Below are 24,948 nucleotides of genomic sequence, written 5' to 3' on the forward strand. Positions count from 1 at the left end.
TGGTGACAAAGAAACTGCAACAGTACTGTGACGTGACGCAAGGGGGTTCCGAACCCAACTTTCGCTGTACGCTACTTCATCCAGGTTTCTCCTTGACCCGCTGCAGTCTGGTTGGACCAACCACAGAGCTGCTCCCGAGAAATGGTTGTGTTCTGATCTGCAGACTTGTCGCATTCACACTTTCACCAGGATGCTGCCTGCACTCGCTACTTTTCTTCAGAATGCCTCGGAGAGTGGTATCTCCATGTAGGTGCTGTATAAGGTAGCTTCTCATTGACTACATGGCAAGAGTTTTGCATACCAGGTATCTGAACAGAGACTTCGCCAGAAGAAGGGGAAGTTGTTTATGGATGCACTATCATCCCTTTGGATGACCTTCGCACTCATTTAGGAAACAGATAATTGAAATATTAAAAGTATGACGGGATTTTTGGAAAATAAATAAACCATTTATTTATTTATTTATTTATTTATTTATTTATTTATTTATTTATTTATTTATTTATTTATTTATTTATTTATTTTAGGCTAACCCCAATTACAAAAGGCGGTACATTCTATATAGGGCTATTCAGCTAAAATGTGCACTCAGATAACTCGTGAGTAGTTGAAGATAGCGACATTCTATTTTCACTTTCAGGAATGTAACCAGGGCTTCATAATGGAACTTGCAGTACTTTCCCAACGTGAGATAGCGGTAGTAATTTTTCTTTTCATTTCATTTTAAATGGAGCTACTTTGTTTCCAACGCAGAATTTGAGTGATTTCCGACAAGAGTTGTGTTACGGAAACGTTGCAAAACTTTGGGCTGGGAAGACTTGGGAGTAATGAGACGAGCTGCTCAACTAAGCGGTATGTTCCGAGTTGTCAGCAGAAAGATGGCGTGGATATTTTTCCTTGATTTTTTAAATTTTTTTATTTACAATTTGCCTTACGTCGCACCGACACATATAGGTTTTAATGGCGACGATGGGATGGGAAAGGGCTAGGAGGCGGAAGGAAACCTAAATTAAGGTACAGCCCCAGCATTTGTCTGTTATAAAACTGGGAAACCAAGAAAAACCATCTTCAGGGCTGCCGACAGTGGGGTTGGAACCCCCTATTTCCCATTACCCAAACCACAGAGCCACTTGTTCGCTTGGCGTGAGGTGATATTAATAACCGTGGACCGCTCTGTTCAATTAAATCACAAACGTATGAAACATGAGTTGACATACAGAGCTCCTTCACCGTCTTACGGACAGCTAGGTATTCGCTACACTGGGCCATAAATACGAGATTTATTGTACGGTTTCAAAGTTACGGTTGCTTTACGTCCCACTAACTACTTTGAAGGTTTTCGGAGACGCCGAGGTACCGGAATTTAATCCTGCATGAGCTCTTTTACGTGCCAATAAATCTACAAAGACGAGGCTGACGTATTTGAGCACCTTCAAATACCACCGGACTGAGCCAGGATCGAACCTGCCAAGTTGGGGTCATAAAACTAGCGCCTCAACAGTCTGTTGTACGGTTTCACTTCTTCAATATCGTCGTAGATAACAGGTAAAGGCAAAATGGATATTCGATGAGTTTCCTTTCTTATCCGACTTTCCTTGACCAACTCTTGTTCTTTTCCGATTCCGGAAGGAAAATGGCTAGACCATTCCACCATTCCCCTACAGGCATCTAATTACTGAGAATGAATAAATAAGACAAACCATTTTATTAACCACCGACCGCCATCTAGCTGTCTTGGAGATGGTGAAAGTTACGATTTTCTAGATGTTCGTATGAAAAAAGAATCTTGCGTCCTTTTATGCGTCCGTAGATTTTATTCTGCTTTGAATTATTCTTTGTCATCATAAAAAGTTATAAAATAACGCTTATGCCGAATGAAAGAAAAGAAACTACCTGAAAATGTAAACCGTTTCGACTGCCCAGAAGAAACGATGCCTGTTCTAATATCACCAAAATGAATATTATCATCGTTCTCTTAGTAGTTCGATGTCCTTTTTTCTCTTGAAATTTCACTTTTTCTATCTTACTAAGAAAGAAAACCGAGCCAGTGGCTATGTGGTTTGAGTCACGTACCTTGCATTCGGGAGATAGTGGGTTCCAACCCCACTGCCTGAAGATGGTTTTCCATGGTTTCGCATTTTCTCTGTGCCTTAATCAAGGCCACGGTTGCTTCCTTCCCACTCCTAGCCCTTTCCTATCCCATCGTCGCAATAAGACCTGTCTGTGTCGGTGTGACGTAGAGTAAATTGCTCTAAAAACAAAACAGCAACGTGAAGTAATGGCAATAGGCCGTAAGGGTATACTACTGTAACAGCTAGTGGTGTATAGTGATGTCTGGGAGCTCCTCTTCATGAATGATTATCGTGCCCAGTAGCCTGTTTCATGTTTTGCAAATATAAATCAAAAAGGCTTTAAGATTGTTTTTCTGGCGACAAAATTTTATGATAATATTGTGATTGATAGCTTTAGTAATTATATATCACAGCTGAATTTGACTTCAGGAAATTTATGAGAAAAGGGCAAGTATTCAGGAGATCATTCGATTAGACCGACAACCACGGTAACTGTTCTATGGCAAACATTTTTTTACAAGTTGCCTTAAGTCGCACTGGTCTTCATTTGTGCCTGGTGTGAAAATGGGAAACCACGGAAAACCATCTTCAGGGCTGCCAACAGTGAAGTTCGAACCCACTATCTCCCGAATACTGGATACTTAAGGCGAACTGAGTTCTGGTAGTCTCAAAATGCAGAAGCAGAGAGTTGTGTGTATGCCGCTGAAGGACAGCAAATAAAGAAATGAAGAAAAGATGTATGGGCATGATAAATGAAAAGTGAAAAGTTTCCAAAAATAAATGCAAAGAAGTATAAAACAATGATGTGGAATGGATGGAGTGTGGCAATATCATGGCGGGAACTTCGGAAATAATTGAGAAATGCGAGCCAAGACTCGTGGGAAAATGAAATCTTCGAAATAGAATTAAAAAAGAGTAGTGATCTGCTCTTTGGATGTGTCACATAACCTTGTTTCGGATAAGAAGGAAGCGTTGGACAGTTTGATATAACTTACGTTCAATATTTCATTAAAAGGAACGTGGTGGTAGTACAAGTGAACACCCGCTCATGAGAAGGGAAAAGGAAGGGGTCCTGCACTTCGAAGGATGAAGGTATCGGTTAAAGAAAGGGAGTGACAAAGAAAGACTTCCTAGGTCTCGCAATTGTAATACCGTTGGATCAGAAGAGAAAATGAGGAGCCTTGCACAATTACAGTAAGTTGAAACTATGCCAGACCCAGCTAGGGGAACTGTGGTCGCCAACCCACGCTCCCAAGTACGGCAGGTAAGAATACTAAGGGTGTATTCTACCGCTAAAACTTTCTTGTAACTTCTTGAATCTCAGAATGTAATGACCAGATAATTAGAATGATTCCATTTACTTGTGCCAGGCTCTTCACTTTTATCTATCCTATCCGACCTTCCTTGGTCAAGTTTTGTTCTTTTCCGACCCGGACGGTATTAGGTTTGCGGCCCTTGTCTTTCTTTCTTTCTTTCTTTCTTTCTTTCTTTGGCCGATACCTTCATTTTTTGAAGTGTCGGATCCCTTCCATTTTTTCTCTCTCATTGGTGTTATATAGAGAATGGTTCCCTAGTTGTACTTCCTCTTAAAACAATAATCACTACCACCACCTCTCGTGTGATGAATGAAGGAAGCTTAGTTGTTACCGGGGGGACTAATTGACTCAGTTGGATGGTAAGAGAAGCAGAGGGAGACCTAAGATACGATCGTTAGAATTCGAGTTAAATGATTTTTAATGGGAATTATGGAGTCAACAACAGATGGAATGATAATAAAAGGAGATCTAAGTGACCATTGTTAGACTTGTTGTTATCGTATGGCTGTTGATGCCGGGAGTGCCCAAGGACATGTTCGGCTCGCCTGGTGCAGGTCTTTCTATTTGACGCCCATAGGAGAACTGCGCGTCTGCATGTGGTAAGATGATCATGATGAGGTCGGGAGAGGGTGAAACCCGGTGCCGGTACATACCGTACTTCTGTCAGATATCACCCTTATGGGTGGGGGTGGTAGAATAATACCCACGGTATCCCCTGCCTGTCGTAAGAGGCGACTAAAAAGGGCCGCAGTAGCTCTGAACTTGGGACCGTGTGTTGGCGACCTCGGGGCCCTCAGCTGAGGTCTGGCATTGCTTCCACTTACTTGTACCAGGCTCCTCACTTTCATCTATCCTATCCGACCTCCCTTGGTCAACTTTTGTTCTTTTCCGACCCCGACGCTATTAGAGCACTCACGCCCTTCGTGGCCCTTGTCTTTCTTCAGCCAACACATTCATTCTTCGAAGTTTCTGATCCCTTCCATTTCTCTCTCTCTGATTAGTGTTACATAGAGGATGGTTGCCTAGATGTAGTTCCTCTAAAAACAATAATCACCACCAGCAACACATCTGCTCAAACGTTTACATCTCCATCCGACGGACGAATCACCATCAACAGCGTCATATGCCCTCACTTCATATGAGCACTGCGGAGAGGTTTGGAATTTAATCGAGGCTTTTGGCACACAATCTAGTCTTTAGAAATTGCATATCACAACCTCGTCTACCCTGCCGGCCAACATTCTGATGGTGAGAATTCTTTTGACCAACGGGACTCTAACCGGCTTACCACGGTGTCAGAACATGTAGACTTCAACACCTTAACAACCAGCGTGCTTGGTTTAAGGCTTTCGAGGTAAGAGATTATAAGCACAGGAGATGCAATAGCGCTAGTTAGAATTAAAAAGCTATGGAGGTGGATCGTTCATCCACAGAGGCTTGCAGACCGACCGCAGTGTATGTCCGCCTTCGTAGCGTAACGGTTAGTGTTATTAGCTGCCGTCCTTGGGGGCCCGGGTTCAATTCCCGGTACGGCCAGAAATTTAAGAATGGCAGGCGGGCTGGTATGTGGTTGAAATGGTACATGCAACTCAGCTCCATTGGGGGTGCCGCAGACCTCGGGATGAGGACGCGAGTTTCAACAGTGTATAACCAATATGTAACCTTAGCCATTATATCAGAAAATCATCTCGGGGAGGATCCAACCAAACTTGAAGTGGATGGATGGATGGATGGATGGATGGATGGATGGATGGATGGATGGATGGATGGATGGATGGATGGATGGATGGATGGATGGATGGCGCCTGTGGTGACCTACTCGCGAAGGCTACCCAGCCCGAGAGAGCGCGGTCCTCGGTCGGCCAGTTCCCGCCGAGCCTTCTCCAAGACAAGACGTCATGGCTCACCCGTGGACTGCTCTCGTGTTAGCCCTGGCCGCGTTCCTCGCTTCCGGTGAGTGACGAGCATTCATATCTCCACTGGATTCATTCTCACTTTTACCTCAGCACTGGGGAGTTATCGCATATTTTATTACAGTTCTGAATTTCAGCTTTTCTCCTTTACGTGTTACTGTCTGAATGGTTAAACTGCTTTTCCTCATGTGTTTTCTCGAAGAATGTGTTGGATTAATATATCTTCATGAGTGAAAAAGTGAAAAACACATCATTTAAAGGATATCATTCGTTCATTGAGTTGATACAGTGGTAAAAGTGTACCTAAGAAATATCTACATTTTCGGTGTCACCTCAGCGATCTTCACACAGCATCGCCAAGTGCCAACTGTTTCATTTATGTCGAAGGAATTATTGTTGAACGAAAAAGTTAGTTAAAGTTTGTCACCAAGGTGAAAGGATAAGGCGCATTAGCTGCTGCACTATACCGTCGCACCTTGGAGATAGAAGCACCGTTATTTCTGAATCGCGGAGACCTTCAAGCTATTCTTGAGCAAGCCAATAAATAACATTGCATTTAATAGTTCGCTATCTCACGACATAGATCACTTACGATAAGATCAAAATTTCCGCATTAAATGCAATAAAATGAGGATATTGAATAGTTCTAAATATTGTTGCATATGGTGGGAAAACGATCAAATTACGCAATTTTATTACAACCTCGTACAGTGGTGAAGTGTAATTCTAGTACCTATCATTACTACGATGCTTTCTCGCAATGACAGGGAAGGCATCATCCTATAAAGGTCTATTATTAATAGAAATAAAGGGAAATTATCTGGTGATAAAATCGTACTCGTAGATAGTGACTGGGGGATATCGTTTAATGAAACGTTATCGCTTCAGTATTCTCACAGTGAGACGGCAAACTGTCAGAAAAACGGGATCGCTATTCTGTTGATCAACTGATTTCTCGGAATAAAATGATAATCGACTTCAAGGAAAAAATAGTTTCCGATTTCTTTTTTACTGTTACGTGAAATATGGTTGCTTCATATTCCTGACCTCGATGTTCTAGAGAAAGAAGGTGTTTCTAAGTTCCTATTTTCCAGCGTACTGAATTGAAAACAAATTATTTATTTCACAACGATACAAGTTTGTGTTATGTGATAGCTGTTAACCTACTTTACAAATTGTTTATGTGCCCATCTTCGTTTATAGCATGACGAAGAGTAATTTAGTGACTTTTTCCGCGCATGCTCCACCTACAGTGTGTACGAAAAATGCCTTCTATTAATCGCAAGCTGTGACATTTGAAGTGAGGATGGAATTAACCTCTATCACGCAATTTTAATTCAGGTTCACCTGGTGCAGGTAACGTAATGTAGTTTTAGACGACGACTGCCACTGAAATATCATTTGAAATGTCTCAGAAGAAGCCTCCTCAATATTTTAAATCACAATCATTATGAGAATCGCATTCTTTTTGCCGTCCACTGATCATGAAACGTCAAGATGCGTCAAAAATTAGAGATCGAATTTCTTGTTGGAACACAATACTTCTTTCAAAAGAGAGACTCGAACTGAGACCAGGCAGAAGGACCGCGGAGACTTCCACCTTGTTATCCCCAGCAGGTTGCTTCCCATCCTCATGTCAATTGACCTGATGATCTTTATAGTGGCCCGTAATTATGGGACGAAAATTTCTGTACACCCTGTATTCATCATTCATCTGCGTTTAAGGCTGTTGCCCAGATGGAAGATTCCCTATCAGTTACATGCCTAGTCGTTTCTTAAATAATTTCAAAGATCTTGGAAATTTATTAAACATTTCCGTTGATAAATTATTCCGATCCCTAATTCATTTTCCTAAACATGAATATTTGCCACAATTTGTCCTCTTGAATTCCTGCTTCGCCTACATATTGTGATATTTCCTGCCTTTAAAAGCGCCATTCAAGCTTATCCCTCCACTATCATTCCACGGCAGCTCTCCACTGACTGCTTGGAACATACTGCTTAGTTGACCAGTTCGTCTCCTTACTCCAAGTAGTCTTAAAATCCAATGGTTCATGTTTTATTAAAACATTATGGTTATTCCATAAGGAACATGAGTCAAAATTAAATTCTTTCGTATTAAATTGTTTTAATTGTTTAATAATTATTTAAGGACACAATATGTGAATGTATTTGTCAACTTCTCGGCTGAAGATGACCTACGTTTAAGGTCGAAACTAGACCCACGAAGTGAGATATTTGTATAGTCCCATCAATAATGTGTGTATTGATTAGGCGGATATTCTTGTTCATCCTATCGTAACCGTAAATCAAAAGAAAGGAACTGTGTTAAATGTCTTCGATGTGAGAGATCGTGACTTCATTCCAACACACAGCGTGGATTAGGAAATGTAATCTCGCAATCCACATTAGAACGGAGAAACGGAAACAAGTTCAGGATTTTTCTGTTTGTTTTACGTCGCACCGGCACAGACAGGTGGGATAGGAATGGGAAGAAAGCAACAGCGGCCTTAATGAACTCCCGCATTTATCTGGTCTGCCTACAGCGGGGTTCGAACTCATTATCACCCGATCGCAAGCTCACAGTTACGTGTCCCAAACCCTGTAGCCAACTGGCTCGGTTTAAGTCCTTTGCATTTCATAAAGTGTGCTTGTATATCTTCATAAAGAACGTCATCGCCTTAAACTTGATGACAGCACGCAGCGGATTAGACTCTTGTCTGGTAGTTATCGCCATTATCTCGTTCCAGCCGTAAAACTGAGGCGGATTTCTAAAAACCAAAAATTGGAAATATTAATGCATTTTTGGCCGAAAATCACAGGAATATAACCTATAAAACACAAAATATGACTTTATCATAAAAGTAGATATGCGACATACAAGACATCTCATTGTTTTCTTGCTAGGCATCAGTATCACATATAACAACACTTTTATGATTTAAGTTACAGTATTCTCTGAACTTTGTGTGCCAATCTTACAAACTGAGATCCAATAAGACAGTTCAACTTAACTGTTCAATTCTCCAAAGACAAACAACCAATTACAAATAAGAAACCGTTTTATTTACTCACTTAAATTTTCATTTGCATAATTTTTGGTGATTGTCAACATTTTATTATACAAGGGTGAATGCTGTGAGAAGTAAAAGATGTATGACTTACATTCTCCATCCATGTTTCTTACAGGCATTAAATCTGGAGACCTTACATATCTTTTTATTAAAAGAGGCTGACGTTTGGGACGCTCTCGACTTTTGGTCACAATTGATTTCTTATCGAGTCTGTTGTCCTCCTGCATGCCTTTCCTAAAGGTTTTTACCTGCGTATTAGTCATATATTTGGACAATTTTGTTACGGATGCCAAATTTCCTCAATTTTCTATTATAAAACCTTCAATATTTTAAACATTTACGATCATAATGTTTCTGATGTTTTGTGGTAGACCTCGCCAATACGAGTCGCCTTACTGTCTCTGTGCAACACTTCACCCGCGGTAACTGACTTTCGACCGCCAAAGACATAACTTTAACCGGGCGGCCATCTTGTGATGCGGTCTTGCGCATTACGTTACCTACTGAAGTCACGTCTTGCGTATTCATCATTCTACTTATAGAAACCATTCCCGTGTATCGATAGCTTACTTCTAAAACCTCGTATCTCACAACGCTCTTCATATCCATTATTTTCTTTAAGACTGGTCACGCCTCCATCAGAACAACGTTCGTTCCTACACTAAAGTGTAAAGGAAAATGAATGTATAATACTGTAGGAGTGAGTAAATTCACCATGCAAACAACATCCCTATAATATCGCACAGTAAGGACCATTTTCCTTTACAGATTGGCATAGGAAAAAGAACACAACGAAAATTATTCTGATGGACTGCATATAAATATGTGGCTGACAGGCGTGACCGGTCTTAAGGAATATATTGGGACATAACCAGATTTTAGAAGTAACCATCGATATGTAATACTTTTTCTTTTAGCAATAATCAATGTTTGCAGTATATGAAAAGCGTCATATCAAGTTTTCTCCAGAGACTTGTGACGTTTCGTGCCAAAGCAAATATTTATACCTTACACGCACTGTTGCAGAGAGTAAGAACAAGAACCTCCACCTTACCTGATCTGCTTTTGTGTTATAAACATGTTCCGCACAAGAGCTCATGGTAAATAATTCTACCTGCTGCTTAAAATCCACATTCCATTACAATAAATTTGCACAAACATTTTTTTCAAAAATATTGGTATTTTGAAAATACTTCGAAAAATTATATTTCACTTAAATACGGTTCATCGTAGTAATTTGGCCACTCAGTTTATTTTCATCCTCTTTAAGATGACCACTCCTTTTCCCGATCCACGACTATGTTTTTTGGTCATAAATTAATACTATACCTCCTTTCAGAATATGAGAAAACGATTAAAAATATTTACAGTGAGGTGTTGTATATCCCTTTACACCCCTACATAGACCATTCTCCGAGCCCGCCTGGTAGCCGGGGTTAACCGGTTCGTACTCCATTTGTGGAAAACAAACTCACCAGCAGAATGTAGGATAGGAGAGGTGTTGGTATACAATTTTCAATCACTTGGTAGAGTGCCAAAAGCCTGGCTTCCATTCCAAACTTTTCTGCAGTATACAATGGCAGATTTCCCATCACAGTGCACATGGCCGGGCGGTTAGGGTCACGTAGCTATCAGTTTGAATTCGGGAGATAGTGGGTTCGAACCTCATTGTCGGCAGCCCTGAATATGGTTTTCCGTGGTTTCCCATTTTCACACCAGGCAAATTATGGGGCTGTACCCTAATTAAGACCATGGTCACTTCCTTCCCACTCCTAGCTCTTTCCTATTGCATCGTCGCCATAAGACCTGTTTGCGTCGGTGCGACGCATAGCAAAATTGTAAACAAACAAAAATCCCTATCAGTTATTTACCTGGTAATTTCTTAAATTATTTTATGTAAGTAGCAATTTTTTTTAACATCTCCGTCGTTAAATTACTCCAATCTCTAATTCCTCTTCCTATAAACGAATATCTGCCCCAATTTTTTCTCTTGAATTCCAATTTTATCTTCACATTACGATCTTTCTTGCTTTTAAAATCTCCACTTCATATGGCGTGAGGGCATATGACACTGCTGATCGTGATTCGTCGTTCGGATAGGATCAGGCTGTTTGGTGTTATTCAACAGGAGAAGGTAATGTACCGATTTCCTGTATCACCCTTTCCCTCCCTCATTGTAATCATGTCACAACTAGTCGCGCAGGCTACCCATGGGCGTCAACAATAAAGACCTGCAGCAGGCGTCGCGAGCCGAGCATGTCCTCGGACATTCCCGGCACTAAAAGCCATAGGCAAAATACTATTGTCGGAACGGCTGATTCTCAGTATTACTTGAGTACAGTAAGGCATCCTTTCTCTGGAAGAACGAATTTTTCTGTAATCAAAGAGAGTGATAGAGGAAGATCTCACTGTGATATAGCAAACGAGTTTAATTGCGGAAAACGTGAGATCCAAAGCTGTCTTGCAATTCGTGACCGTTATAGGAAGAAAATGCGGGCTGAGTAGTTCAGACAGTACAAGACTTGTTATCTGAAGCCGTTCATTTGGTATTTGAAATGTTCATATTCCACTACCTCGGCTTCTCCGAAAACCGTAATTCGTGGGAACTCAGCTGGGGTCAAACCTGCTATCTTGGGAACAGAAGAGTAGTGACAAACACAAGATCATTTTGCCCACAGTTGCTCTTTTGGGACTCCAGACCTACCGTTTTAACATGTACTATATTTGTTTGCATCACAGAAAGTATAATTGTTAATGTGTGTGTTGTTATTCACGAGGTCGTCGAATATGCAGACTGCTTTTAATATGTTTCTTATTTCAGCACTTATTACACACTTTGTAATTTAAATTTCCTCGATACTATATTCAATACATGGTATGCACATTTATGTACGCAGAGGTGCAATTTGTACGGTACATTGCACTTGCATGTTTTGTTGCAAATGCATGTTATTTAGTGTAGTGTATAATGTATGGTGCTATCTACGAGGAGAGTATTCTTGACCGAGTGATGAGAGAGCGCAGATGTTAACTTCTTTGAGATCACTTAAGACTGGGTAAACAAATGCTACGGAATCTGTCACCTGGACGACTGCACTGGTTGACTGGTTGGATTTTCGATAGTGTACCGCCTAGTACATCGGTTCGAATGCTAACTTGGTAGTACCGCTCGGTCAATATTATATGTGAGGTAGTAACAGGTCTTCTGTTGAACGTGTTATGTGTTACAAGTAGTTATTTGACTACGTAACCCACCAGAAGGTCAGCAAGTTGTCCATTAGGGACTAACTGTTCCAGCGCTAGCGTACTCGTTAATTGAGTCCAGACGAGTTATTTATATTTCTGTTCCGGGGAACTACTAACCTTCTTGAAACTGCTGACTCTTTTTTAATTTTTTTCTAGCATGTGGTTTTTAACTTAACCTCCAGCAGTGTATTAACTTCACTTTTTTTTTTTTTTCGTTTATCCTATTTCTAGTGTGAGAATGAATTCGTCGAGCCTATTGAGTAGTGAGTGCCACTGGTTGGATGCTTTATCTTCCGTCCTCACGATCCAGGTTTGAACTCCAGTACATCCAGTCGGCGAATACAAAATGAAATGGCGTATGGATTTTAGTGTCCAAAAACATGTTCGGCTCGCCAGGTGCAGGTCTTCTGATTTGACTCCCATAGACGACCTGCGCGTCGTGATGAGGATGAAATAATGATGAAGACAACACATAGACCCAGCCCCCGTGCTAGCGGAATTAACCAATGATGGTTAAAATTCCCGATGCCGATAATCTAACCCGGGACCCCTGTGACCAAAGGCCAGCATGCTAACCATTTAGCCATGGAGCCGGACTTGGTGAATATAAGTGCTTCAATACGAACTGATTTGAGTCAGGATCTTTATAGGCGAGTTAGAGAAGTTCTTTTTCAGAACTACAGTACATCCTCGCTCTTTAGTGTCTCTAAAAGTCCTAAAGCAGTTGAAAGTAAATATTAGACAACAATTATTATTATTATTATTATTATTATTATTATTATTATTATTATTATTATTATTATTATTATTATTATTATTATTATTATTATTATTATTGAACGGTCATCTCCAATTCCGGTGAAATGTGTTCCCATTAACTCATTAAATACTTTTACTCACACGTTCTCCATAATCTCTCTCTAATAATTTCGACAGTATTGAGGAGATTGTCTTGTATATTTCTCCATCTTGTTCGTACTCTTATACTTTGTACGTTGATAATATGAATGTGGGTAAACATTTTGTCTCGTCTTTTGATTATACCACCACCTTTCTTTCTACCGCTACATAGCAGGTAAGACTATGTCTTTACAGGTTTGAACCAACAACCAATAAAGTGGAACGTGCGATCTTTCAGTGGAGTTCATCACAGGACATCATGGAGAGAGAAGTCCTTTCTATTGATTGTTAGTGCGGGACTTTGTCCTGTTTCGGAGTGCTGGAGAAGTGGAAACGAATAACAACCTGCGGAACGTAGTGGCAAACAACGTTTGTTTGTTTGTTTATTTGTTTGTTTGTTTGTCCAACCCCTGCCCCGTTTCTCTACGGGGTCCGGTATGAGGTGAGATGAGATGAATCTGTCGTGGCGAATTTGTATGACCGGATGCCCTTAATGAGTTAATGAGATAAAATGAATGGCGTGATATATGATAGTAGGAAGGGAGAGGGTGAAACCCGGTGCCGGCACATAGCCTACTCCTGTCGAATAGCACCAAGGGGTCTGCTCAAGGCTTAACGTCCCCATCCGACGGACGAATCACCATCAACAGCATCATATGCCCTCACTCTATATGAGCACTGCGGAGAGGTTTGCAATTTAATCCAGGCTTTCGGCACGCAATCTAGTGATTAGAAATTGTATACCACCCCCACACCCCCTATCCTGCCGGCCAACATTCTGATGGTGAATTTTTTTCGACCAACGTGACTCGAACCGGCTAACCTCGGTGTCAGACTTCAACGCCTTAACGATCACGGCCACCAGGCGGGCTTTTTGTTGAAACAACGTTACACTGTCCTACAGCGGCCTGGGTGGCATTCAGAGGGTGAAACACTTCTTCAATCTCGTACTAAAAGTTGAGTGAAATGAAGCAAACACAAGCCAAGTGACAGCAGTGGTGGTTTCGTAAATTTTAAATGTCCTGTACCGCTAATATGCATATTAGGTGGTGACACTGACTAATATATTCTGTTCAGTTTTTTGTTTGGTTTTGTGTATTTGTAGATAGTTCGAATTGGTTCAGGTGGTGACATTTCAAAATCTTTTTTCAGATCCAAAAACTAAAAGTCGATCACATTTCCTGCTACAGTTGTGCAAGATGATAAGCAATGAAGATCTTGAGACTGTGTGCTCAAATGTGTGCGTCGCTTTAAGTGTACCTTTGCTTCCAGCAGAAAGATAATTCTGTAATAATAATCGTATTACAGTGTGTAGGTAAAGGCGTTCCCTGTTTTTCTCTACTAGAAGCCAGAGAAACTGATCACTGTTAAGTGACTTGTGGCTGAGTTTGATCATTAATTATGTTGGGTAAACATCAAATGTGTCACCAGAGATCTTTTACATGACGAGATCGTAAGATATAAGTGTTAAGTCGACATCTCCCGGGTTTGAACCCGCGGTCTTGACACCCGGAGACCGACACTCACGAGCTTAAATGATAACATTCGCTACAAATTGTCCGAAATAACAAATTGTCACTCTCCTAAAAGCACAGTGTGTGACTGAAGAAATGTATATTAAATATTGTATTACCAAAGCGCATAACACGGAATGAGTGTACAAAGTTTGATGTTGATTCTTCCGTTGTAAATTACTCATTGAACCCTTAGTCTTTTCTACAAAAATGTCATTGAATGGAGAAGTGTTGTTTCTGAAACAAATGAGTCAATGAGAAACAAGACCACTTCTAGAGGGACACATGGTCCTGGGACTGACTCGAGTCAGACATGTATTCGAGTGAGTCATGGTTGAAACTCGAGCAGACAAATTGCTTGCTCGCTCGAGCATGAGGTCAGACATACAAGTGGTACGAGTATCTCCGAGTACGAACTGGTGCTTTGTGTTGCTTTATTTATTTATTCCCAACATAAACAAGAAACGAGTTATTAACGTTACTTTTTTATAAATCATTGAGTCTTTTTCTTTAGATTTAGCATATATGTTACAGAATTAATTTTCTTTTCAAAGGGTTGAGACTATTATTTGGTTTACGTTTGAGAAGAATACCGCATTTATTAAACTTTTTTTGTTTAACTACCAGCCAGTGTTAATCTAATATGCATCTGATTTCCGGTAAAGAATAAATAATTACTACTTGAATACTGCGAATACGATAGCTATTATTTTCATATCTCGAATGAGTAACCTGCATATTTAGTCATAACAGGGATTTTAAGTAAACTGTGCGAATACAAAAAGAATTCCATTTCCCTCACTCGCCTCTCTCACGAGACATTGCGATGGTCTCTTAATACAATTTGAAACCCAAATGCAACGTTTCAATGGTATCTGTAATACACTACATGCCAGACGCGGTTCGTCCTATTTGTTCATGGGTTCACTGAAACCCTTATAAACACCGAGCTCGATAGCTGCAGTCGCTTAAGTGCGGCCAGTATCCAGTATTCGGGAGATAGCAGGTTCGAACCCCACTGTCGGCAGCCCTGAAAATGGTTTTCCGTGGTTCCCATTTTCACACCAGGCAAATGCTTGGGCTGTACCTTACTTAAGGCCACGGCCGCTTCCTTCCCACTCCTAGACCTTTCCTGTCCCATCGTCGCCATAAGACCTGTCGGTGCGACATAAAGCAACTAGAAATAGAAACCCTTATAAATTTAACATTGGAATTTTATTTTTAAGGCCATTATGACGGTCCAAGATTGAGTAAAATTTAAACCCCCTCCCCTCCCCCTCCATCTTTAAATATTTCAGATGGAAAACTAACTGTGGACCTACTCATCTCTTTGGTGGGTTTTGGCTTTTCTCTGAACACGACGTAGGGAAGCAAGGGGAAAGGAAGCGACCGAAGCCGATTTTTCCGCTAAAATTGAAATTAGCGAAGATCATCCACGATGCTGGTCAGCTGTGTCTGTCTCACACCTAGACCCGGCCAGTCAGCAAAGCGGCTGAAACTTAAGGGAAGATTCACAGTTACGTACGCGAGTGCATCCAACGGCGTCGTGTTAGTTTTATTTGTTGACTGAATATAATTGTATTTACACATTGTATCGTGTAATTGTGCGTGTTGTGTTTCTCGTAAGTAACTCGCCTTTATAAAACAAAATGAACAGCGTGAACTTTCTTGTAGACACTGACTTAACTAAACTTTCACTGCAAAATGAAGCAGTTAGGCCAGCCGAAAACCCCACTGCCCACAGTCCCCAATTCAGGCGTGCATTCAAAACGAGAGACAAGAATGGTTTGCGGGTTTTAGCATAAGGAACAGACTGTACTGCATTCCGTATTTGATTTACGCTAAGGGTAAAGATAGTAGTTGGACAAAACCCGGAATAGCAGATTTTGTTACCTTTGATCGAACACCTAGTCTCAAAACTATCATTTTGTGGATTCATTCCATGTCCACGATATCATATCAGCATTAGTAATACATAAAATTAAAACTGCTCTTCTTTCGGAGTTCACTGTTCAACAGGTAATTTTAAAATATACTGTACCCGTAAATACAAAACTACCCGCTGTGATCGAAAGGCAGTCGCAGACTGAAAGTACAGTACTAAGGTTGAACGAGATATTTACAATGCTCAAGGCGGCAAAGGATTGATTAAAATGTTCCCTCTAGGCCATGTAAAAGAACTAGACTGCCAAAAGACGCTGCAATGTGCTTCCGAATCTCCCAGAAGGATTTCGATATAGAGAAGCACTTCCACTCTGTTTAGCCAAGCACAGACTCTACTTGATTGCCATGGCAACGAACCGTAAACATGCACTTGTCCATCGCGGCTCTGGAGGGTGCTTTAGCCTGCTTCTAGTGGCTCCAACTGCAGAAAGAAGAATGCTAAATCGGAACATACTGTACTTAAATACAATTATGTTGAACAAAAATTAGTATCTGATAGGTGAAGTGGCGTGAGGGGACAAAGATGGCCGCGAGAAGTGCTAAACTACACTATCTCACGAGTTTACGGATTGTGTAAGCCTTTATATTCCACTCCTCCAAGAGGGTTCCTGATCTCTGCGGACATGACTTTGCTTTTTTTTTAATGTTTTCTTTTTTCACAGTATTCCAAATTGTACTTTCTTGTCCAGAGGACTAAAATGCACTCTCTGCATTATTTTACTGTATGGGACAGAAATACTATGCTATTTCATAAAGAGACGCATTGACAGTCAGTCACTACTGATCTGCATTTAGGGCTGTCGCTGAGGTGGCAGATTCCCTATGAGCCCTTTACCTAATCTTTCCTTAAACGATTTCAAATAAGTTGGAAATTTATCTTATTTCCCTTGACAAACGATTCCATTCCTAATTCCTTTTCCTATAAAAGAATATTTGCTCCAATTTTTCCCCTTGAATTCTAACTTTATCTTCATATTGTGATCTTTCGTACCTTTAAAACCTCCACTCACTCTTATTCTTCTACTGATGTCATTCCACGCCATCTCTCCACTGACATCTAGGAACATACCACTTAGTCGAGCAGCTCTTCTCCTTACTCTCAAGTCTTCCCAGCGCAAAGTCTGTAACATTTTCGTGACAATCCTCAAACTTATTCACTACTGTATAAAGTATAACATCATCTACAAAATGCCTTCTCTGTGGTCCAGTTCTTTTTAATAATAATAATAATAATAATAATAATAATAATAATAATAAAAATGTCGGCAGCCCTGAAGATGGTTACCTGCGGTTTCCCATTTTCACACCAGACAAATGCTGGGGCTATACTTAATTAAGGCCACGACCGCTTCCTTCCCACTCCTAGCCCTTTCCAATTCCATCATCGTCATAAGACCTGTCTGTGTCGGTGAGACGTAAAGCCACTTGTAAAAAATATGTTATTTGTTTCACGTCCCATTAACTACTTTTACGGCTTACGGAGAGTTAGAGGCGCCGGAATGTTTCCCCACAGAAGTTCTTTCACGTGCCAGTAAATCTACCGGCACAAGGCTGCCGTATTTGGGCACCTTCAAATAGCACCGGACTGAGCCAGAATCGAACCGCCAACTTGAGCTGAGAAGGCCCGAGCTGCTCAGCCCGGCTCCAGTCCTGGGAACCCCCTCTTAATCGTTACAGGTTCCTATTTAAAGTTTCTGAGCTGTGTGTACAAGAACACTTTCGATGGTCCTGATGCAATCTGTGTAGCCTAACTACGTTTTCCAATTAAGAGGTTGGAAGAAAGAGAAAAGCAGCTGATGATGTCGCTGTTACCCAGAACTGGTAATGTAGGCCAATTACTAGAAGAGACAGTTATATCCTGGGATCTGGCCGGTCGAGAACAGGTTCTTCCCAAAATCAAAACACACTGAAGACTTTCTCACCAGCTTGAACTCAGAATGCTAGGACCGTGGTACCTCGACCGTGAACGAGCGCCAAGGAATGTCCACAGTGCAGCCAATAAGCCATTGCTCTGCCTCTGACGACCGAGTACAGCATAAGAAGCTTTGTGCAGTTCGATATTGCTGTACCAGAGAGACTGGGGTGCTCATAGCGTGTAATAAAGGTTTAACGTCCCTTCAAGATTCCATAAAGACTCACAAAACAGAGATTAAGAACCATCATTGAGCCACACTTGAAGAGGAGCAGTATGGTTGTAGAAGGAATGGGGCAACAACAGATATGATATTTTCTGTAAGGGTGATCATGGAGAAGCACTGGGAGAAAGGATAAGATATCATCTTCATTTTCCTAGATATTGAGAACATGACGAGGCTTACGACAGTGTACAGAGACAAAAAAATCTGGCAATGCCTGGAGAATAGATCTATACCATATGCTTTAACTTAATGAATAAATTAAGTCAAAATGTTGTATGAACACTGCCAGAGTTGTGCCCAAATAGGGGATGGATATTCGGAGTTGTTTGAGTCTAGGCAGGGAGTAGGCTACAACAAGGCACCGCAGTATTGCCACTTTTATTCATCACTGAAATGGATGAAATAATGTAAAAAGCTAAGACTCAACTACAACTCTGAATTTAAAGCTCTTGTGTTTGCACATGATGTGGTAATATGGGGCGATAGTGAGACTGAAGTACAACAGAAGCTAAATGACTCCAATGCTATATTCAAACAAGTTGGTGTCAAGATAAGCAAGTCCAAAACAGCAGTGGTGCCTGTTAGTTGACAGAACATCCGTAGTAACATTGGCATGGATCAAAGTTAGAACAAGTACATTATTTCCTTGCCTTGGCAGTACATAATAACAGATAACCGAATACCTGAAAAAATCACTAGTACAGTATAATACAGAATGGAACCTTCTTTTATCATCTTGTAAGAAAATTTCTTTGGGAAAAGCAAGTTCCATTAAGATCAAAATAAATATTTTACAGAGGCTTCTTTGTACCAGTTACCACATAGAGTCTAGAAACCTGCATGCAAACCAACAGAAATATCAGCAGTGGAAATGTTCTTAAGAATTATGATTTAGAAAACAAGGAGGAACAAAGTAAGAGACGACGAGATACGCCATTTTGTCCAAGTGAAGAAACCTTGTTGTCATAAGAGCAATACCGTTTTCTGAACATGGAATGATCTAAAGCAAGTGCTGTTCTTTGGCCACGGTGCGCAGAACCACATTTTGTAAAAAAGTACCAATTGTCCTGAGTGACGTTTGTCTTCTCTATCAGTTTGGTGCTGTTTAACTATTCCTTCATCTTCTACCTCATACGTTTCTTTGACTAGTGAATTCGCACTCAAAACATTTCTCCTTGTCAGAACTTTCCAAGAAGCTCGCAAGGCATGTGCTTCAAATGTAGTTTTTCACCAGTGTACTGACGGGCCTGCTGCCAATGCTTGTTGAAATTCTTTCTTGCCTATGAATATTTAGAATACTTTTTAGCCTGTCTAATTCTGAGTTTCAGTTCAGGTTTGTGCTTCACGTCCACGTCTTTTTTCTGTGGGAGTCTGAGATGAGCTGGTCCAAGCACGGTGGATCTTCTCTAACCACACTCATACACATGAGATCAACTTTCTAAAGCGTGGCCTTGATCTGACCAAAGGAATTTAGTTGACTGTCCACGTTTTTTCACCATATGTTCTTCTCAGAGAAGAGTGAGAGTAATCAGTTTAGGGATATCAGCCCGTGAGCTCATTACAGTGACGTGCTGCTATATTTTATGTACAGTACTTGAAGCTAGGATTGACCGCAACATCTCTGCAACGTACGGCTTCATCCATGAAGTTCATTCCTAACTTAGCATTTATCTCCTCATACTGAATACCCTCCTGCCATTGCTCCCACCTGTTTATGCCAGCGATCATTTTCTCTACTTTCATGTTATCCTGAGTAAACCCAGCTTTCACTCCCGTGCACCGAAGTCGGTATGAAAAGAGACCTATGTATCGACATTTTCGTCCGGGAGCTGACAGAATACAGTTCATCGCAATTGCAAGCTCACTGTATTGGCACATCGCTTATTATTTATCATACTACCGTCTTGGAAGAACACACACCCTCAATATTCGAAATGATCTACCTGTTACAGCTTTGTATTCTCAACCTAACATTCAATTCACTTATTTTAAATGACCAAAAAAACGCTCAATACATGCTTACACCAGTTTATTGATGAACTACTTAATATCCAAAAAAGGACATGCTGGAGTCTTTCACGATGAAACTGTAAATTAATACAGGAGGATAAGTGCAATCTATACACCAGCACATTGCATTAAACATACTAATTATTTTCAGCTTACAGTACATATCCGAGAGTTCTAGGACAGAGATAGCTATGAATCTCGCCAGAAGAAAGACCTGGTGGCCTTTCGTCCGAGGGGTTCAAGTTTCGATTCCCGATCGGGGTGTAGAATATCAATCGCGGACGGTTGATTACTAGGCTTGGAAGGTTATTTGTTTTTACTGCCTCTCCACTTCTTTGCAGCTTACATATAATACGATCTTTCACAGCATGTGTATGCAGAGCCTCACACAGCAGACGCTGTCCACTCTGTACGTGAAACTTTCTGTAAGAAGCTTTATCGACGTTAGCCTCACTGCGCCTTTATAAACATACACTTGCCCTAACAATGCTCCAAGGTTCCATTTGTACATTCAGGAATCATGCTTATGGGCCTTAACAGGTAGATTGATTTTTTACTAAGATTTTGACATAAATATATCTTAGAGCTGTGGGTCTGCCGAAAATAGTGTCATGTAACAAAATGTGTGACGGAAATGTAACCTAGCATCCGTTCAGGCTGTGATGTAAGGTATGGATGGATGGTCACACAGTGTTAACTAGCAACCGTGCAGGCTGTGATGTAAGGGATGGTCAGACGGTCAGACAGTGTTAACTAGCAACCGTGCAGGCTGTGATGTAAGGGATGGTCAGACGGTCAGACAGTGTTAACTAGCAACCGTGCAGGCTGTGATGTAAGGGATGGTCAGATGGTCAGACAGTGTTAACTAGCAACCGTGCAGGCTGTGATGTAAGGTATGGATGGATGGTCACACAGTGTTAACTAGCAACCGTGCAGGCTGTGATGTAAGGGATGGTCAGATGGTCAGACAGTGTTAACTAGCAACCGTGCAGGCTGTGATGTAAGATATGGATGGTCAGACAATGTTAACTAGCAACCGTGCAGCCTGTCTTAAGGCTAATGTCATCTGAAATTAGCAACCGCTGATGGATGACCATGAGCGACAGACATGAAAAAATGAAAATCCTCAGCCTGTTTCCAGTCGTTCGACCGGGGCAGGAATGGAATGAATGAAGCCCCATCTAGCGGTGAGGATAGGTACTGTGGCGTCTGCCGAAGCCTGTTGCACTCTTCTGAGGCAATGATTAATGACTGACAGGTGAAATGAAATGAAATTGGAGAGTGTTGCTGGAATGAAAGATGACAGGGAAAACCGGAGTACTGAGAGAAAAACCTGTCCCGCCTCTGCTTTGTCCAGCAAAAATCTCACATGGAGTAACTGGGATTTGAACAACGGAACCCAGCGGTGAGAGACCGGCGCGCTGCCGCCTGAGCCACGAAGGACCGAGAGACATAAAGACATATTTTAATTTTCGTGAAGGGAAATTTGACAGCATTTTAAAGTAAGATTATGTCATTTATATAGTAATTAACTGTATGTACTCTCTGTATCGTGGCAACGTGCATATGTTGAGAGAAGATTTTGAAATAAAATAAATAAATACATGCTAAAACATAAGCAAGCGGCCCGTAGAAGCCATCCACATCTATTTATGAGCCGATCAATAATGTGGTCGATACATCTTTTATCTTCATTAAAAAAAGGCTAAAATTCACATCCTTTTCTTCAGCTTCGCTCCAGGAAGATCTCCATAATGTAACCATTATTTCACCGTCACATTTGGTACCTGTTATGGGATCCCTGTTCTGTTATGCATGACTTCATTTCGAGAAAGAAAGAGCATCTTCAGCCGGTTAATGAGATTATTTTTCATCCTTTCTATTCTCGTCTCTTCCGTGTTCTGTTCTAATGAAAGTGAATCTTTCACGCACCTGCAGCTTTCACAATATTAAATCTTCACTCAAGAAACCATTCATTAGGAGACGATACTGAGAATGAGAGCAGTAAGATATGTCAGTGTTATCATCCACATATCTGTCCCTAATTACAGCTCGAAAGTCCTTAACAGAATTTAAACTGAGAAAATATTTGTCTTGTATTTTTCTGAGATATTTCCGATAATGTAGTTCAACACATTTCTTGACAACAACCAACACTGCCTTAAGATGTAAAATATTTTAACCTTTAGAATGCTGTTGACGAAATTATTCCTCACTACCAACGTAATTGTTCAGCTATTGTTTGTTGTTTACATATTGTTAACCTAGCGTCTCGTGATGGTCTTGAACTACGCTGGTGGTAAATGAAATCGCAACACCAAGAAGACATTACTTTAGAGGAATGTAATTTAGGCTAAGCAATTATCTACAGCTCGTTCTACGTTAAGAAACCAGTATTGCTCTTATGGACCTACAAGGAGTGAACACCCCCCCCCCCCATCTGAGACACTCATAATTCCCCGCGATTAAGGGATATTATACTGTACTTCTGTAACGGTTCAAATCTCGTTACAAGATGATATCTGTATTATTATTATTATTTCATCTGTGATATTATTATTATTATTATTATTATTATTATTATTATTATTATTATTATTATTATTATTACTATTATGTCCTTATTATTATTATTATTATTTTATCTGTAAGATTACTATTATTGTATTATTGTTATTATTGTTCAGTTCAATTCTGCAATGATTGTCGCTTGCGTGATTGTAGTCAAATTGTTACGTACCTTGTGTGTGTAGTTTAACACTAAAAGCATGTACAGTAAAAGTTGCTGTATATCAGATATGGATATGCTTTGTAATAAGTTTTGACACTGCAGCGTTTATGTGGCAATACTGCTAGCGTAACTACCGAGTCATCGCTCCGTCATTGCGTGCATTTAGCGATGAGCTCATTTTTTTTTTAAGCCAACAGCCGTAGCCGTGTTGAAACCTAGGGTGCTCCAGACAATTTCACCATTGTATGTAACATTTGAAGCCGGGCGGGAGTATATCATAGTTATTTCTGGAGATTGCGTAGGTGTGTCAACCAAATGTCTATATAAGCTGGCTGTATATTGTAGTGTCAGTCATTAGTCATTAGTCATCGGGAGAGTGAGGCCACAGTTGGTCGGTCAGTCAAATGGATGGTGAACAGTGAATGAGTCAATTGGAAGGAGAGACCTCAGTCGGTCAGTTAGTTGAAGATACGGACGAAAAGGCTTGCCATGATGTCGTATGGACGGAGAGACTTGCCAAGAAGTCATATGGACGGAGAGACTTGCCAAGAAGTCATATCGATGGAGACACTTGCCAAGAAGTACTGAGATGATAGTAGTCAGTCATCTGGATGGAGAAGAAGCAATCACATGGACACTTAGTTGTCAGTGAAACAAAAAGGATACATCATCAAATTAGGCTTGATACATCTACAGCGAACACTGATTCAAAGGAATACGTCGTAATTACACTCAAAGTGTTGAAGGTACAGTCAAGTCATAAGAGTAATACTGTTTTCTTAACATGGAATGAACTATAGGTAACATTTGATTAAAGTTTTCAGGTCACAGGTTCAAGTATACGTGAGAAGACATGTGATATAGTGGTATATTAATAACTGCTATAGTCGCCACGATTTTGAATGCAAACATGCAAATGTGCAAGTCACCAACAGTTAACGCTGGTATAGAATGACGCTGGATTTGACGAACCATAATGTCCCATACGTGCTCAATGGGTGGAATGTCTGGTTCTCGCAAGTCAAGATAACTGGTTGACACTCTGTACAGCACGTTGGGTGAGAGGACAAGCTTTATCCTGTTAGAAAACACGCCCTTGTATACTGCGAATGAATGGCAGCACAACCGGCTCAATAACCAGTCTGACCGTTGTTCGGATAACAACGAGAGTGCTCCTGCTGTCAAAAGTAATCGCTCCCAGACCATAACTCATGGTGTAGGTTCAGTGTGTCGACGCCGCAGACAGCTTGGATCCAAGCGATCACCTGGCCTCCTGCTTACCAACCTACGCTCATCACTGGTACCAAGACAGAAAGGGCTCTCATCTGAGAACGTAACAGATCTCTACTGCGCCGACCAATCAGCTCTAGCTTGACACCACTGAAGTCGCAGATGGCAGTGATTCGGAGGTAGTGGCATGAACGCTACAGGGCGTCTGGGTCAGAGAGCTCTAATCGATTTGTTAGAGTTCGCTGTGTCACTCTGGTGCTCTAATGGCTGCTGTAGATGCAGTACGATCGGCGAATACGGTGGTCTTCCCTCTCCGTAGTGGCCCGTGTGCGGCCGGACCCCGAACTTCTTGAGGTAGTGCTATCCCGTGACCATTGCTGCCAATACCGATGCAATGTGGATACATCCCCGCCAAGTTTTTCTGCAATATCGTGAAAAGAACATCCATGGCCTCGTTCAAACTCAGTAGGCTGCTAATGCTGCCTTCTTACCCTCCTTTAAAGCATATTTGACTCACACCTACCTCTCAACACCAACACTGGACGATGACTAACGCTCACGAAGTGTACGGCGCGTATTTAAAGCAAACTTACTTTGAAAAGTCATAATGACGCTACTAGCGCCACTCTTTGACGACTAGCGCGCAAATTTGAATAGGCGTCCTCTTTCAGATGTGCAAACGAGCCTACATAATTTCACTTATATAGCACAACTCTTTCTTGATGTTGCGATTTCATTTCCCGCCAGTGGATAGCGCGTCAAATCGGTTGACAGCTTGGCACTTATTTGCATTATTTAATTCCCGCTTTGCACGAATTAGTTCGAGTAACAAAATAAATTTCAATAATCTGTCTGACGTT

General features: G+C 41.0%; 1 protein-coding gene across 1 annotated transcript in view; it reads left to right on the forward strand.

Moving 5' to 3' along the window:
• The first annotated feature begins 5,216 nt into the window (after positions 1-5,216).
• Cda4 (chitin deacetylase Cda4) overlaps positions 5,217-24,948 on the forward strand; it is a 129,319-nt gene continuing 109,587 nt past the window's right edge. The window contains exon 1 of the mRNA XM_067154075.2: positions 5,217-5,341. Coding sequence (XP_067010176.1) covers positions 5,287-5,341 — 55 coding nt within the window. The 5' untranslated portion in view covers positions 5,217-5,286. The remainder of the gene's footprint in view (positions 5,342-24,948) is intronic.

Source organism: Anabrus simplex, chromosome 9, assembly GCF_040414725.1.
Source record: "Anabrus simplex isolate iqAnaSimp1 chromosome 9, ASM4041472v1, whole genome shotgun sequence".
Classification (NCBI taxonomy): Eukaryota; Metazoa; Arthropoda; class Insecta; order Orthoptera; family Tettigoniidae; genus Anabrus; species Anabrus simplex.